At 38.0% G+C, this 18,271-nt stretch overlaps 2 protein-coding genes across 2 annotated transcripts in view; one reads left to right on the plus strand and one right to left on the minus strand.

Annotated features, from left to right (window-relative positions):
- The window catches only part of LOC137095144 (ubinuclein-1-like), a 77,987-nt gene extending 76,363 nt beyond the window's left edge, over positions 1 to 1,624 (plus strand). The window contains exon 17 of the mRNA XM_067461446.1: positions 1,163 to 1,624. Coding sequence (XP_067317547.1) covers positions 1,163 to 1,167 — 5 coding nt within the window. The 3' untranslated portion in view covers positions 1,168 to 1,624. The remainder of the gene's footprint in view (positions 1 to 1,162) is intronic.
- The window catches only part of LOC137095146 (periplakin-like), an 85,362-nt gene that overhangs the window by 9,631 nt on the left and 57,460 nt on the right, over positions 1 to 18,271 (minus strand). The window contains exons 12-16 of the mRNA XM_067461452.1: positions 17,664 to 17,815; positions 16,261 to 16,358; positions 15,022 to 15,179; positions 1,196 to 1,374; positions 823 to 961 (exon numbers count right to left, since the gene is read on the minus strand). Of these exons, the coding sequence (XP_067317553.1) occupies positions 823 to 961; positions 1,196 to 1,374; positions 15,022 to 15,179; positions 16,261 to 16,358; positions 17,664 to 17,815 (726 nt within the window). The remainder of the gene's footprint in view (positions 1 to 822; positions 962 to 1,195; positions 1,375 to 15,021; positions 15,180 to 16,260; positions 16,359 to 17,663; positions 17,816 to 18,271) is intronic.

Below are 18,271 nucleotides of genomic sequence, written 5' to 3' on the forward strand. Positions count from 1 at the left end.
CCTGGAGGTCTTCAAAAATACTTAATAACAACAACAAAACGGTGTCAGCTGCTAATAGATACAGATAAAATTCTGGTGGTGCTTTTGGCCATAGAAAATAGAGCCTTTTATTGCTCTTGGTGAAGATAAAATAGTGAAGAGTAGAGACATCACACTGGCAATGAAGACCTGCATAGTCAAAGCAATTGTATTCCCCATAGTAACCCATGGATGGGAGAGCTGGACCATAAGGAAGGTCCAGCTTTTGAACTGTGGTGTTGGAGGAAAATTCTGAGAGTGCCTTGGACCGCGAGAAGATCCAACCAGTCCATACTTTGGGAAATAAAGCCCGACTGCTCTTTGGAGGGAAGGATATTAGAGGCAAAGTTGAAGTACTTTGGCCATATCATGAGAAGACGGGAAAGCTTAGAGAAGACAATTATGCTGGGGAAAATGGAAGGAAAAAGGAAGAAGGGCCGACCAAAGGCAAGATGGATGGATGGCATCCTTGAAGCCATCCTTGAATGGCTTGACTCTGAAGGAGCTGGGGGAAGCCACGGCTGACAGGGAGCTCTGGCGTAGGCTGGTCCATGAGGTCACAAAGAGTTGGAAGTGAATGAATGAATAAACAACAACATTGCTCTTGGCGATACGCTATTGAGAGCTAACTTTGCTCCCATCTTGTAAAGAGCTCTTTTTATCTCTGTGTCTTTCAGTAACCTTATTTTGGAGATTTTTTTAAAAAACCAAGCTTTTGTGGGGAATGACCTAGATTACCCCAATGCATATTTTGTAGCTCCAGATGGGTTATTTTGAGCATGATCCCCTCAAACTATTGCTCACCAGCAGCTCATCGCTCTTGCGCTCCAGGGAACAGACAACCTCAGGAATGGTATCCTCAATGGCCAGTTTGTTCTCATAGCCAGAAAGCAGATCCCTGCCTTGCTGCAGGCTCTTCTCAATGTGATTGGCAACATCGACTCTAGAAAAGATACACCAAAGCCACTCATCAGATGCATATGCTTATGTTTAGACTTGTCCACAATTCCCCCAAGCTACAGCCCTCCAGCCTCAAACAGGCACACCAAAAGATGCAGCATAATGAAAAAGTCAAAGTTGATATGCCAACACTTAAAAAAAAATCCAAATGGGCTATTGATCTCGTTGTAATTCCTGTCCCCAGGTTGACTAAGAAAAGTCTGAAAGAGACACCTACTTTTCCTGAACAGCGCCCAGAAGCTGGACAACGTGGTTGTATTTGTTGCTTGTTTCCTCCACTTTGGTTTTCACCAACGCAGCACTGCTTGCGTCCGGCACAGATTCCACAAAGGCTTCACACTCCTGGATCCTGCGGCCTTTCTCTGGCTCAATGTGGCGGACCTCGCTGGCAATGTTCTGCAAAGACAAAAGTGGGAACGAAACTGCAGTCCATCAATGAGCAGAGCATCTCCACTCATGCCCCATCTGGGATGGGATCAAACAGGGCCTTAAGACAAGAGCATGGCCATACAGCCCGGAAAATTCACAGCAACCAAGTGATTCCAGCCATAAAAGTCTTCTCTTTTTTTTTAATGTTTTTATTGATTTTATTATACATACATCTATAAGTTAAAACACTGAATGGATACATAAGGGGGTTGACGGACTGTAGGCATAGGGAGGGGGGTGAGGGGAGGGGGGGTTGGGTCTGGGGGGGGGATGGGATGGAGGGGTGGGGAGTGTGGATACTTCCAGGATTTGCCCAGAAAGCTCTACATCATATTACTCTTATATACGTTAATCAAAATCATTTATACATTGTTATCCTTTTTTTAAAAAATACTCTTGTTTCTTAATGCCCTTTAACGTATATTTTATCTGTTTGCTCAAGGGATTCACCCTGTTCTTTATTGGTCTAGACCTTGGATTTTCTTTAAATGTCCATTGTGTACATCTCTTTGTTTCTTTCCCTTATAAATTCTAGTACTGAATTCCAGTCTGTTCTTTGGGGTTTCTTATAGTTCTCAGTGATTCTGTATGTCAGAATGTCCATGCTTATTATGTCCATTACTTTACTAGTCCAGTGTTCCATTGTTGGTATTTCTTCAGTTTTCCACAATTTTGCTAGGACCATCCTTGCTGCTGCTGTTAGATAGAAAAAAATTCTGTCCTCATTCATTCCCATTTTAAGGTTGTGTATACCAAGTAGTAAAGTTTCTGGTTTAGGGTCAAATTTTATTTCTAGTAATTTTTTTTCCATCGTTTTATGTATTTGTGCCCAATATCTTTTAACTTTTCTACAGTTCCACCACTGTAGAAGATCTGAATAAATAAAACACGATCTGAAGCAAGATCTAAATAAATAAAACATGTCAATATCAAAGAAGAATCATAGAGCCCTAATTATGGCAAACAGCTGCGACTGAGGGGCCGACCAAAGCACTAGCAAAGAAGGGTACATACAACCCAATCAAGTACAGCTGAGACTGAAACGACTAGGAGAAAGAGAGAAAGGCATGAGACGAGGAAAGGCAAAGAAAGAGAGTTGGAGGGAGAAGAGAGATCGGGAGGTGAGAGAGGAGAGAGGGTAAAGGCGAGAGAGAAAGAGGGGGGGAAAGGGAGGAAGAGAGAAGAAGGGGAAGAGGAGGAGACGAAAGGGGGTCAAGAGAGACCCCAGAAAAACGCAGTGAAACGCGGTACTGAAGAAGACGAAAGAAAGGGAAGAGGGGACGGGAGAAGGAATAAAAGAGGGGACCAAAGAAGGACTAATCGAGAGTGAGAGTGAGAACGAGAGAAGAGAAAAGAGAGCAACAAAAGAGAAGAGCGCAGAAGAAGAGCAATAAAAACGCTCCCTCCCCCACACGTCCGGCTGCATCACGCCTCGGGGAAGCATCTAAATCTGCGGAATCCCATCCTCATTAACCGCTTAATGAGTGCAACCCCCCAATCCCTGCAAGTCTCCCCGATGTCGCCAAACTCTTAAATATTTAAACTCTTTGCAAACATCCATCTCCCCCTTCCTGACTCCCACAACACCCTAGCGATCCCTGAAATTCAATATCATTAGATATTCAGGAAGAAGATAAAATAAACGGAAATACAAAAAGAAATCGAAAACAACACAAAGGCAGGCACCAAGCCACTCAGAAGAATCCACTCGGGAACCTAGTTGCTAAACCTGATAAGCCTGTACCATCTGCCTTTTACTTCACACCCCTCTCCTCCCAACCCGCAAAACAAACCACCTACTAGTAAAAGAAGCAGAACTCAGAGGGCAGCAAGTAGGGGAGACGTGCCCATCCTTGGCCGGTGACCATATCCGTGTGGACTGGCAGAGGACGACTAGTGGGTGTACCGAGAGCGGAGACACCGATAGGAAGATCGCGAGACTTCCTTCGGGAAACCCCGACAAGAACCAGTGCCAGTAAGAACACAAGACCCTGTACCTCTGGGACTTAAGACTTGAGGGCTTCTTTGTTTTGGGGGAATTTTGGGGGGAGGAAAGGAGGGAGAGGAAGAAAGGACGCGTTAGAAAAGGGGGGAAAAGGAAACTCAACATAGGAACAGAGAAGAAAAGAAGAACAAGGAGCAGGAAAGAATCAATTTGTATATGTGTGTATGTATATGTTTATATGTGTATATATATATATAATAAAATAAAATAATTATAATTATAAATTAACTAAAAAAACCATAATAATAGCAACAAGAAGAATAGAAAAATAAAAATAAAAACAACTAAAATAATAATAATAACAACACTAATAATAATAATAATAATAATAAAATGAAATAAAATATCATAACATAAAATAATACAAAAATAAGGGAAACTAAGTAAGGTGAGGAGAGAAAATAAATAAATAAACAAATAAATAAACAAATAAATATATAAAATTGTATATGTGTGTGTGTGTATGTGTATATAAATATATATATAAAGATAAAAATAAAAATATATAAATAATAATAAGAAGAAGAACAATAAGATAAAGCAAATAGATAAAGCTCCCAAAGAAGACAAAACACAACCAAGGAACAATGTTAATGATGTACCTACTCGTAAAAACACAATAGTAAGGTTAAGAACACAGTCTAACAAAAATAACAGAACTTGACGAAATATAACTAACGGCCTAAGAACAAGAAACAAAAGGGAGGGAAAAATGGAGAAGAAAGGAGAAAGAGCAGGCAGGAAAAACTCACTCACAGAGGAGGTAGGAGTTAAAGATATATTGAAGGAAATCTGGAAGTTACAGTCCGAAATTAAAAAGGTTCAAGAGACCCAAGCAAGTCAAAATGAGGTATTAAGAGGGGAAATGAATGAGATAAAAAAGGAGATGAAAGAAGAACTAAAAGTATTACTTAAGGAGGAAATAAAGTCTATGGGCGATGACATGGAGAAACTAAAAAAAGACAACAGAGAATTAATGGAAGAAAATAAGGCTATGAAAATAGAGTAGGGGGCTATGAAAAAGAAAATACAGGTTTTAGAAGGCAATATGACCTCAATGAAACTCCAACAGGAAGACCTGGAGGCAAAGGAAAAAGAATCTCAATTGAGATTTAGAAACATTAGAGAGGAGGAAGAAGAAAATATCAAAGAGAGTATAGTGGAAATAATAGCAAATATTACTAAAAAAAATTGAAAACCACTATCGAAATGAATATAGATAGGGTATTTAGAATCCAAACACAATACTCTAGAAAATTTAAAACACCAAGGGATGTCATAGTATGCTGCTCCAAAAAATCAATGAGGGATGAGATTCTGATGGTTAACACAAAAGAACAGGCTTTTTACAAGGGAAATAAATTTGCAATATTAAAAGAAATTCCCCATACAGTGTTAGAGAGGAGACGGAAGTATTATTTTCTGACCTACGAACTAAAAAAAAGGCATGTAAAATTTAAATGGGAGAAAAAGGAGGGCGTGATGGTGACATGGAACGAGACAAAACACTGGCTCACCTCGGAGCCAAAAGCTAGAGCCTTTTGGGAAAAATTCATCAAAACAGAAGGACAAAAAGTGTTGGATAAGAATAAAGATGAGGAAAGAAACCAAGCTTCAATATCAAAAAAAGTGAACAATGAAAAGGAAGCCCCAACACCATCAGGAAGCCACGAAGATGAAGAATATGAGAATAAAAGAAAAAGAGCCAGAGAAAAATCACCGAATGACTACGCCCTCCAAATACTGGAACCTCGGAAAGATTCAGATATAGACAGAAATAACAAGAACGATGATGGGTTGGAAAGTTAAGATATATAGTAACAATGTAAATGGTCTCAATTGTCCCAATAAAAGAAGGAAAATTTTGCATCAATTAAAAAAGAGCAATTATGGTGTTATTTCATTACAAGAAACACATATAATAGAAAAACACAGTAATCTTCTAGAACAAAAAGCACTCGGAAAAAAATGTTTTTCACAGCAGGTCCCCCCCCAAAAAAACGGAATAGTGATGTATATAAATGAAAAAATTCCAGCTGAGCTACTATTCAAAGACCAAGAAGGGAGAATCTTAGGAAAAAGAATAGAAGTAGAAGGGAAAGAAATTCTATTATGCTCCATATATGCCCCAAACACATCGAAAGACAAATTCATCAACAAACTGAAAAAAATACTGGAAAAACATGAATATAAAGAACTATTAATCATGGGAGATTTTAACGGAGTGATAGGCCCACTGAAGGATAAATCCACAAATAAGAAAAGGCTAAATCCAATAAGAATGAGAACGTTACCTAAAAAATGTATAGATCTAAAGGAGGAGCTAGGTCTAAAGGACGTCTAGAGACACCAACATAAAGATGAGAGGGATTTCACCTTTTTTTCACATAGACACAAAATTTGGACCCGTATAGACATGATTTGGGATCAAAATCCCTATTAACAAATATAACAAAAATCAAGATATTACCAATACTTAACTCCGACCACTCCCCAATAGAAACAGTACTAAACATCTACCAAGATAAAAACAGAAGATTTGTATGGAGATTAAGAGACACTCTTATAAAAGACCTTAACCAACAAGAAATCATCAACTCCCTGCTACAGGAATATTTCAGGATAAACTTGGACAATGAGACATCTTTAAACACAGTATGGGATGCCAAGGAGGCCTTTATAAGAGGACATTTCATTGAACAGGGAGCAAGATTGAACAAACTTAAAAAGGAAAAGAGCAACAAACTCCTCAAGGAAATACAAAAATTTGAGGCTTTAGTGAAAGAAAACCCACATAAAAAAAAAACAATGCACCAGCTGGAATTACTAAAGAAACAACTGAACATACTACAATTGGAAGAATTGGAGAAAAAACTTAAATTCGCCAGACAATATCATTTCGAAAATGCTAATAAAGTGGGAAAGTGGCTGGCGAGAAAAATAGCGATAAAAAACAAAACAGACATATAACAAAAATCGAAGAAAATGGTACAAGCCACTTCCAAACAAAAGACATTATAGCCCAATTTGAAAAGTTTTACAAAGAATTATATAAAAACAAAAATGTGTCGGATGAGAGAATATCACTATACCTAGGGAAACAACATATATCTCGAATAACAGATGAACAAAGGGAAAAGTTAAACAAAAAAAATAACACAAGAAGAAATAAAAAAGACAATACAGAACATGTCGACAGACAAAGCACCAGGGCCAGACGGCTTTACTACTAAATACTACAAGACTTTCCAAGAAACTTTAATACCTCACCTCCAAAGAGTGATGAATAACATTCTAGAAAAAGGAAAAATTCCCGATTCCTGGAAAACCGCGTCAATATCCCTGATACACAAAGAGAACACCTGCATTAGCTCAGTAAGAAATTATAGACCAATATCTCTACTTAATGTAAACTATAAAATCTTTACTGGGGTACTAGCTACTGGACTTAAGGATGTACTAAACAACAGGATAGATGAGGACCAGGTAGGATTCCTCCCAAAACGTCAACTTAGAGACAATATCAGAACAGTAATAAATGTTATGGACTATTACGAAAAAAACATCCAGAAAGAAGTAGCATTTATGTTCCTTTTAAAAAAAATAATTTTTTATTGATTTATCACATTTATTACATACTATTACATTTTGTACATCAACCTCTTTAACATGTTGTTTTGTTGTTTTGCTCTGACATTTCCCCCCCTTTTCTCTTTTTTTCCTTTTTTCACCACAGTGCTCCCCTCCACCCGTCTCAAGCCACCATTCTTACATTTCATCTGTCCAAAATTTCATTTCTTCTTGTGACGGTAATTTTCCTTCCTTATTTTTTAATCCATTTACCACAAATCTTCCCCATACAGCATCAAAATCGCTTTGTTTCCATATACCTTTTTTAACCTTTAATATACATGTCAATTTATCATTTATTGCTATTTTCCATGCTTCTTTATACCACTCCTCTATTTGTACATTCATTTCTTTTTTTCCAATTCCTTGCTATAAGCAGTCTTGCTATAGTTAGTAAGTTTGTTATCGCTTCTTTATCCTCCTTTTTCAATTGCTTATCGTTATATAATGATAGTAAGGCTATACTAGGACTTTTATCTATTTTTATATTCATTATAGTTTCTATTTCTCTAAATACTTTCTCCCAAAAATTATTTACATATTTACATTGCCACCACATATGTATATATGTTCCTAGTTCTTGACACCCTCTCCAACAATTTATTGAGTTATTTTTATTCATATATGCTATTCTTACCGGTGTCAAGTACCACTTCCATATTAACTTGTAATAGTTTTCTTTAACTCGTATCGATAAATTTTTTAAATGTCTTTGTCCCCATAATTGTTGCCACTCTATTTCACTTATTTTTATCCCTAAATCCTCTTCCCAAATCTCTTTAAGGGTGCACTTTTTTGTTTTTTCATCCTTCATTTCAATTAGTATCTTATAAATTTTGCTAATTATACCTCTCAAGTTTTCGTGTTCTTCTACAGCCCTTCCCTTCTGTATTATTTGTTCGAATTGATTGAGTTGGCTTCCACTTCTATTTTTTTTCCCAGTTTATTAACCATTGTTCTAATTGTACACAATGAAACCATGACAATTTTATTTCTTTAAACTCTTCCAACATCATTTCCCTCTTCATTTCCACCTTCATCCAATCCCCTATCCTATCTAAGTTTATTTCCCTTACCTTTTTATCCATTACTTTTTAAAAAAAATTTGGGAACTTCTTTTCCATCACTATTGGGATTATAATTGATCCCTCCTTTATTAACCTCCCCTTATATTTATTCCATACTTTCAGTATGTTGCTCAGCATTGGGTTTCTAATTTCCCTCATTTCTTTTCTAGTAAACTGTTTAAAAAATATATTCCAAGTTTCATCTTCCACTTTTCCTGAATCATTACTAAGCCAATCTATTCCCTCTTTTTTAACCATTCCTTCTATAACCAAACTTAATCTACTTGCTTCATAATATTTTTTTATATTAGGTAGCGCCAGTCCACCCTCCTTTTGCGATCTGTACCATAATTGTTTATTTAATCTGTTTCTTTTACTTCCATTACAGTACTTATTAATCATTTGTTGCCATCTAGTTAGTTCTTCTTCTGTAATTTGAAGTGGTAGCATCCTAAATATAAAATTTATTTTTGGAAGTATTTTCATTTTTACTAATGCTATTCTTCCAAACCAGGATAAGCGTATACCTTCGTACTCTATTAACTTTTTCTGGACTTCTTTCCTTAATGTTACTACATTTACTTCCTCTATCTCTTTTAAATCCTTAGTTATTATTACTCCCAAGTATTTTAATTTGTTCTTAATTCTTATTCCCATTTTGCTCTGTTCTATAAAATCTTTTTCTTCTTCTCTTGTATAATTAAGTAGCATCATTTCTGACTTGTTCCAATTAACTTGTAAACCTGTTGCTTTCCCAAATATCTCCAAATGTTCTTTTATTCTATCCATTTTCTCCACTATATTTTCTATAAATAACAATGTATCGTCAGCGAATAAGCTCACCTTCTGTTTCTCCTTTTTTCCTAACCCTTCTAAATTTTTATCATTCCTTATGTTATTAGCAAACAGTTCTATCACCATAGCAAATAATATCGGAGACAAAGGGCACCCTTGTCTGGTTCCTCTAGTCACTTTTATTTCGTTTGTCACTCCGTCATTTATAGTTACCACTGCTGAGTTCCTTGAGTAAAATTGTTTTAGTACTCCTTTTATTCTATTTCCCATTCCAAATTTATTCAATATTTCCCTTAATGTCTCCCATTCCACACAATCGAACGCTTTAAAAATATCTAATGATAATATCCCTGCTTTTTCTTTCCCCTCTTTAGCCCAATGAATTTCATTTAATACTCTCCCTATCAAATTTGACATTTGTCTTCCTTTTATAAACCCGCACTGATCTTCTTTTATGTACTTATACATACATTTATTCATTCTATTGGCTATTATCGCGGACAATATCTTTGCATCCTGATTAATTAATGATACGGGCCTATATGACCCTGGGTGTGTTAAGTCTTTATCAGGTTTAGGTATTAATATTATTAATGATCTCCTCCATGATTCGGGTATTTTATCTCCCTTCATTATTCCATTATACAATTCTAATAATTTTGGGGTTAAAACTTCTCTAAAGCTTTTATAATATTCTGTCCCTAGACCATCCAAGCCCGGAGCTTTCCCTACTTTTAATTTCTTAATAACTTCCTCTATTTCTTTTTTCTTAATAGGTTGTTCCAGTAAGTCTTTATCTTTCTCCTCCAGCTTACTCTCCCAATTTTCCTCCACATATTTCCTAATTGCCTCTATGGGGCTTGCTTTGGTTTGATATAGTTCTTTATAAAATTCTTCAAATACTTTCAATTTTTCTTTCATAGCTCTACATAATTTACCTGTTTTATCTTTTATCGTATTTATCATTCCTTCCATTTTCTTTTTCTGTGTTGATTTGGCTAGCATCTTTGAATTCCTATCACTAAACTCAAAATATTCCCTCCTCAAATAAATTAAATTTTCTTGAACTTCGTCTATTTCCATTTTATCCAATTCCTCTTTTTTTGCTCTTAACCTAAAATAAATTCGTGTATCTCTCTTTATTACATATGCTTTTTCAATCTCTTCTATTTCTCTTTCTAAATTCCTTTTCCTTTCTTTTTGCCTTCTTTTTAAGTTAATTGTCTCTTTTCTACATAACCCTCCTGTCACTGCTTTCATAGTGTCCCATAGAACTCCCTTTGTCACCCCCTTTTCATTAAAGCCCCATATTTCTTGCCATCCTGCTTGCACTTTATCTACTATCTCTTTATGATTTAGTATTCTTGTATTTAACCTCCACCTTTTCATTTTGTCATAATCACATTTCAACACAATCTCAATTGAAACCAAAGGATGATCCGAAATCTTAATCATACCTATATCAGCATTTAGCACTTTACTTGTCATATTTTTGGAGACGAAAATATAATCAATTCTTGTATACACCTTATGTACCGATTAATAATATGTATATCTACTTTCATTCCCTTTTACCAATCTCCACACATCCTTTAATTGCCATTTATTCATTACTCTACTTAATTCTGTTGTTTCAATATTTCTAGCTTTTGATGCTATCATAGTTTTATCCTTCTTTAAATCCATACAGCAATTACAATCTCCTACAAATATTACATTTTGTTGATGGTAATTCTCTATTTGCTCTAACACTTTTTCATAAAATTCTTGCTGTTTTACATTTGGTGCGTATACATTTACTAATACATATTTTTCCTCCCCTATTTCCCCATATACTATTATATATCTTCCCTCTTCATCTTTCAGTGCCTTGTTTATGACAAAATTACATTTCTTAGCTATTATTATTGCTACTCCTCTTGACTTTGATGACCCAAAAGATGTTTCATAGTTCCTTATCCAGCTCGACTTTAGCTCGTTTGAGCCCCGCCTATTTTGATGTGTTTCCTGTAGGAAGATGAGGTCTGCTGCGTCCTTCTTCAGTAAAGATTCAATCCGCCTTCTCTTAATTACCGTCCCCAACCCTCTCGTGTTAAGTGTTGAAATTCTTAATTTATGGGACATCATTTCCATTTCCCTTTAAAAGCTTTTTTGTGGCTTGAAACAACGTGAACCCTTGTCCCTTTCCCTCCCCTACCCTTACTCCCCATTCCCCCCTCCCCCCAATCCCCCCACTTCCCTCATTCCCCCCCCTTCCTCCCCTTCCAATGTTCGGGACTACTCGTCCCAATCATGGCCCCCGGCCTTCCCAATTGGGGAGGGGGGGGGCGAAGTCATCCCGTGGCCCAGTCTCCCTCCCCCCGAGTGCTCATTTTAAATCAATAAAAAGCTTGATTGCAGTGTATAGTTTCTTCTTACATCTCGATTCCTCCAACGGCACCGATTAATTCCTCCAATTCTCCTCCATCCGGATCCCTCTTCCTTTCGATCTCTCTCTTGTCTTCTTACTATGCCAAGCTCCTCCAGTAGTTGATAACATTGTTCCAGTGTGTCGATTCTATATCTCTTGCCTTTCCATTGAAATTTAAGAAAGATAGGGTATCCCCAGGTGTACACAATTCCAGCTTTCATTAACTGCGTCGTAATAGGCTTCATTGAGTATCTCAGTTCTTAGTTTCAGGACAGTAGTCATTAAATATTTCCAATTTTGAGTCGCCCATCTTTAGGAGATCTGGATTTTTCTTTAATATTTTCATCAAATCTTCTTTCTTTGCGAAATTGTGAAATCGAATTATTATGTTCCTAGGAATTATTCTATTTCTTCCAACCGGAAGTTGATGAACTCTCTCAATATCCAGTTCTGACCCGCTTAGTGTTGGCGAAATCTTTTGCAACCATTTCAAGATCTCAGATTTCAGATCTTCTTTCTTATTTCCTTCTGGATAATTTTTTATTATTGCGTTGTTTCTTCTTTGGTTGTCTTGCATGTACACAAACTTTCTTTCCACATTAGAGAGCCTATTTTCATTTTTTTGCGTTTGTTGTTTGAGTACCAGTTGTTCCTGTGTACTTCTTTCAATTTCTGCTTTGTTTTTTCGTATTTCTCCCTGTGCAATCTCCAGGGCTTCTCTTATTGTCTGAAATTTTCCATCTGAGCTTTTTCGTTCCGCGTCCAACTCTGCTCTCATTTCTTTATTGCTGGTCAGAATTTCTTGCTTCAATGCCTGAATTTCGCCCTTCCTTATTTCTCTTTCTTTATCAAACATCAGGTTCAAATTCAAGTTCATTTCCTTTGTTTGTCTTTCAGTCTCTCCTTTAATCAATTCTGCTATTTTACTTAGCATTTGACTACTGCCCATCCCCAATTCTTCCCTCTCACTGCTCATCCTGCTTTCTTTTGGCTCTGCTGTTAAACATGGCAGCGAGGTAGAAATAGTTCCTCCCCCTTTTGCCCCCCCTTCCATTTGAGGGGGGGTTTGGGGGGAGGTGTTCGTTTTAGCTGCTTTCCCTTAATTGTGGGGAGGGGAGGACTTCTCCTGACAGTGCTCATTTCCTCAGGGGGCTGTGAAGCCCTTTCCAGTCTTTCTAATCTTGAAAGCGATCTGTCCGAAGGCTTGGAACGCAACCAAAGAGGATTTGGCTTTGGGGTATCCTGACTTTGTTTCTTCCTTCTCATTCAACCTCAGCTTTACTCCTCCTGCTTTCATCAATTTTTTAATTACTTAGTTTTCCCGTTCTACACAGCACACAGTACAAGAAAGTCCCACTCAAATATACCTTGCAATGCCAAGAGGGTTCGCCTTTAATATGACGAGACTAGCTCGATCCTTCTTCAAAGGAGGAATCTGCCTCTAATATTTATTTTGCCTTCCCGGATCATTAAGTCACTAAATCCAATATTTCTAGTATTTTAATATTGTATTTAAATTGCAAGCTGTTTATCTTCTCCAAGTCAGTGCGCAGTTATAATTAGCAAGTTGGTTTCACTTTCAACTTCAGCTTCAGCAGCTTCCAAGCAACTTTCACTATCAGGCAGCTTCGGCAGCCGCCCTATCTTCTGCCAAAGCTCATAAATCAAAGCAATTAATTGGTAATAAATTACCTTCTTGGGCTTTTCACATGCTCCAGACTTTCGCCTCCCTTTTGATCCAGAAAGGACAATTATCCATCCATTTTCACTGCTTATTTGCTTATATTTCCACAAGAGCTGGAGGAAAGACGTCTGTTCAACCGGCCATGGTAACTCCGCCCCCCCAGCATTTATGTTCCTTGATGCGGAAAAGGCGTTTGACCGGGTTAACTGGAATTTCATCAAGGCAACAATAAGGGAGATGGATATCGGATATTACTTTACAAATGCAATCGAAGCCATTTATACGGAGCAAGGTGCAAACATAATGGTGAATGGACAACAATAAAAAAACATCTCGATATCGAAAGGAACAAGGCAAGGATGCCCCCTTTCCCCATTGATTTTCATCCTAACTCTGGAGATCCTACTAAACAGCATAAAGAAGAACCCAGAATTAAAAGGATTAAGAACAAAAGGACACTCTTATAAGACACGTGCGTTTGCAGACGACGTAGTGTGTTTTATAGAGGATCCAGTAAACAACACAAACAAATGGCTAATAGAAATAGAGAAGTACGGAGAAGTGGCAGGACTGAAAATTAATAGGGATAAAACGCAAATCATTGTTAAAACTCTGGAGTAGGATCTCCAGAGTTAGGATGAAAATCAATGGGGAAAGGGGGCATCCTTGCCTTGTTCCTTTCGATATCGAGATTTTTTTTATTGTTGTCCATTCACCATTGTTTGCACCTTGCTCTGTATAAATGGCTTCGATTGCATTTGTAAAGTAATATCCGATATCCATCTCCCTTATTGTTGCCTTGATGAAATTCCAGTTAACCCGGTCAAACGCCTTTTCCGCATCAAGGAACATAAATGCTGGGGGGGCGGAGTTACCATGGCCGGTTGAACAGACGTCTTTCCTCCAGCTCTTGTGGAAATATAAGCAAATAAGCAGTGAAAATGGATGGATAATTGTCCTTTCTGGATCAAATATGAATAAGGAAAAGAAGGAAAGACTACAAGAAAGGACGGGAATAAAAGTGGCCGCAAAAGTAAAATATTTAGGAATAACAATTTCTCCCAACAATAATCAGCTGATAAAAAATAATTATAAAAAAATGGTTTGAAATAAAGAACAAATTACAGAAATGGTCACAACTCAATCTCTCACACCTAGGCAAGATAGCGGTAGTAAAAATGAACATACTTCCCGATGTCCTCTTCACATTTCAAACACTCCCGATTCTCAGAACAAACAAGCTAATACAGAAGTGGCAAAAAGAAATAATTAGATTCATATGGAACAACAAGAAGCATAGAATAAGTGCGGTAAATTTAATAGATGATAAAGAAAGAGGAGGCTTGGCCTTTCCCGAGCTCCAATTATATTATGACGCTGCAGCACTGAGCTGGCTGAAAGAGTGGACGCTGTTGGAAAAAGAGAAGATCCTAGCAATAGAGGGATTCGACATCAATCAGGGCTGGCACACCTATTTATGGAGAGAGAGAGGTAAGAAAGAAAAAAGCTTCAGAAATCATCCCATAAGAGACGCACTAATCTCCACATGGAACAAATATAAAAACAAGCTATACCAGAAAACACCAATGTGGTTCTCCCCTAATGAAGCTTATCATAAAAGGGAAATACCCAGGAATATATGGTTAACGTATAACCAACTCGTAAAGACCGAAGGAAAGGAAATAATATTAAAATCAAGGGAAGAACTGACACAGACAGACTCCAACATCTCATGGTTCCACTAAAAGAAAACTTTGATAGACAAAATATTAGGCTTCAAAACCAGAAAAATCTTCTGGGACAAAATACTGAAGTCAGAAACAAAAATAATAAGGAAAATATATAATCAACTCTTAATTTGGGCAACAGAGAAGGAACAAGTTAAAACCAACATGATAAGCTGGACACAAGACATAGGACATCCCATACCTCTGGTAGACTGGGAAACTGATGCAAGCAACCCATTTCACCAACTCATCCTTTAGCCAACTGTCTCCATCACGGAAACCCAGCTAGCTTTTACCTTGAGGTCCTTTGACCGCTCCGCGCTGTCCTGAATCGCCCAACTTTGCTCAAGTGGTGGGCGCAGGTTGGCCGTGATGGCCTTCTCCTGCTTGTCCAGCTCATTATTCACTTTCTCCAATCCTGCCAGCAGTTGCCGTCCTTGTACACTGGCCGCATCTGAGACAAAAACATCAGACAAAGAAAAGATTTATCTCCATTTCTGGTTGAAAACTAAATGGGTCCACTTACTATCAGTCAATAAGACTCATTCATCAGGCCTTCAGCATTCCCTGGGGCTAGGTTCCAGGACCCCCTGTGGATACTCAAGTTGCATTATATAGCAAAGGTAAAGGTTTCCCTGACATTAAGTCTAGTCGTGTCTGTCTCTGGGTGTTGGTGCCCATCTCCATTTCTAAGCTGAAGAGCCAGTGTTGTCCGTAGACACTTCCAAGGTCATGTGGCTGGCATGACTTTATGGAGAGCCGGTACTTTCCCGTCGAAGTGGTACCTAATGATCTACTCACATTTGCATGTTTTCAAACTGCTAGGTTGGCAGAAGCTGGGGCTAACACCGGGAGCTCAACCTGCTCCCTGGATTCGAACCACCAACCTTTCAGTCAGAAAGTTCGTCAGCTCAGTTGTTTAACTCACTGCGCCACCAGGGGGGCCTGCATTATATACCAGTGGTAAAATAAGGCCCAAATAATAGGATGAACAGGTCCATTGAGAGTTTAATAATGATGGTGATTATGATATTAAAACTAATAATAATAATAATAATTGAGAAAGTCTAACCATCTGTGCAAATAGCATGAGGCTACAGCAGGGAATGCCTCCTTATCAGCATAGGGCTTGGTTTGTGGCTAAATCCAAAGTTGATTTTCAGATTTATATTTTTCCAAATACTTTTTCAAATATTTTGCATATCACAGAATATTTCTTCCTGCCACAGAGCTCTATTCATGCTGGCAAACACAACCAAGAGGGTCTACAGAAAACAGGTTTCTCAGTATGGAAAAATGGAACAAAAGCACCTCCCATGGCCAGAGTTGAGCATCATCTCCAGACACCAGAGATGGAAAGGGAAACTGTTGCCTTTGTTTGTGTACTGCATAAAAGGCATTGAATGTTTGTCTGTATATACACATAATACTGTAATCCACTCTGGGTCCCCTCGGAGGGATAGAGCGGAATATAAATAAAGTGTGTGGTTACTGTTGTTGCACTGGACCCCAGACCTTCCCCAGGAACAACTCACCTCCTGCGTCATCAGCCTTCAATGTATCGTATCTCTGTTGCAGAAGCTTCTTTGTGCCAGCTGTCTTCTGTTTCACACTTTGATACTGGCCAGCGATGCTTTGGAATGAAAAGATGGGGCAAATCAGAAAAATACTGAGAGATAAAAGCACTTTTGGATTTAAAATAAAGACGAGAATGTAACAGAAAGGAGGAAGTGCTGGATTTGAATCACTACAGAGGGCTAAGTTCAGTTGTGAGATTAATTGAGAGGAGACCCATTGTAACAACAGAAATGGCATAATGTTTGGCTCACCATTCAGCAGCAGGTTCACTGGGTTTTCTTTAGCAGTTTTATTTAAAACCAATATAGATTGAGTCTTGTTTATCCAGAAATCTGAAACAATCTGCAAGCTATTTTTTTCTTGCTAGGTATCAATTTTTGTCTTTGGAGAAAGGGGACTAGTCATACATTTCTCTTCCCAGTCACTTTATTTAAAAGGGTGGAAGTGTGCTGACCACCAGAGGCACCTACTTTTTGGTGGGTATTTGTGTAAACAGTCTTCTCCCCTTTGCCCCTTCTCTTTCCCCTCTCAGGACTCCTTGAATTTAAACTCAGTGTCACTGTCCCCCTTTCTCCCTTTGCAAATATAAGTGCCCTATTGACTCAAATCTAATGCTCACCTCATGGCGAAATGACTGCGCCAAAGGGGAAAAGCTGCTTTAGGAAGTGGACCGGAAGCTCCTCTGAAGGACCTCATCTCTAATTTAATGGCTAGAGTTCAATGCTATGGGATCCTGGGATATGTAGTTTGGTGAGGAATCAGCATTCTTTGGCAGAGAAGGCTCAGGGCCTTGTAAAACTACAGCCCCCATTATCCCATTGCATAGAATCAAAGCAATTAGGTTCATTCTACAGCATAGGTAGAACTCTAAAGGCATTCTCTAACACTTTTGTTTTTTAAAAAAGGAATCCTAAATAGGTAGCCAATGTAATGTTAAACTTTTTGATGAAATTACAAAGCAATGTTTGTTGTTGCACATTACATTTGGAAGCATTTCGGGGATTTGAAAATTGAGGTGTGCATATGATTAAATAGCTCATGAGACTCAAGTCAATATAATATTCCAAAATCCAAAAACCCTCTCTACCCAACCATTTGGTTGCATCTACACTGTGAAATGGATGTGGGTTGACATCACTTGTACTGCCATGGCTCCATGTTATGGAATCCTGGGAGATGTAGTTTGGCGAGGCACCAGCACTCTCTGGCTAAAGATCTTGCAAAACTATGCCACCCATGATTCAATAGCATTGAGTCACTTAAAGTGGTGTCAAACTGCACGAATTCTACAGTACAGAAGCATGCAGAGAGTCAATTTCTATTGCTTTTGTGAATGCAGCCGAAGCTAAGAAGCACTTACTGGTCAGCAAGGGTCAACGATTCAGGATCTGTCGGGGGAATCATGAAGCAGACGCCGGGCACATTGATCACATTTCCAGTGCTGTCCGTCACCTCCCAGACGTCACCGCTGTTCTTGTGCAACGTGTATCTAGCCCCATGTGAGAGCTGGCACTGGGAACATAGACAGTCATGTACTGGTAGTCTCTAAGTTATAAACATCTGACTTTTAAGAATACTTTTAAGAATATTTTCAAGAAGTGGAGAGTTGAATCCATGGATGTTGAATCCATGGATACAGAGGACCAATTCTATTATATTATGGTATATCATATTATACATTATATACTATAGTGCTTCTTGGATTTTTTAAAAAAATAATATTTTAAGATGTTTATGATTGGATCCATGGATGCTGAACCTGTGGATTCGGAGCAGCAATGGCACACTGCCTTGGAAAATGATGGGTTTCTCTTCTTCTGAGTTTTTTCCAAAGTATCTTAGTTAATATATTTTCGCTATTTATTTATTTACAGTATTTATTTTCTGCCCTTCCCACCCCAAAGGGGACTCAGGGATGTTCACAAAACACATATACTGCAAACATTCAGTACTGACTATACAATGACA

The sequence above is a fragment of the Anolis sagrei genome, chromosome Y, assembly GCF_037176765.1.
Source record: "Anolis sagrei isolate rAnoSag1 chromosome Y, rAnoSag1.mat, whole genome shotgun sequence".
In the NCBI taxonomy this organism is placed as follows: Eukaryota; Metazoa; Chordata; class Lepidosauria; order Squamata; family Dactyloidae; genus Anolis; species Anolis sagrei.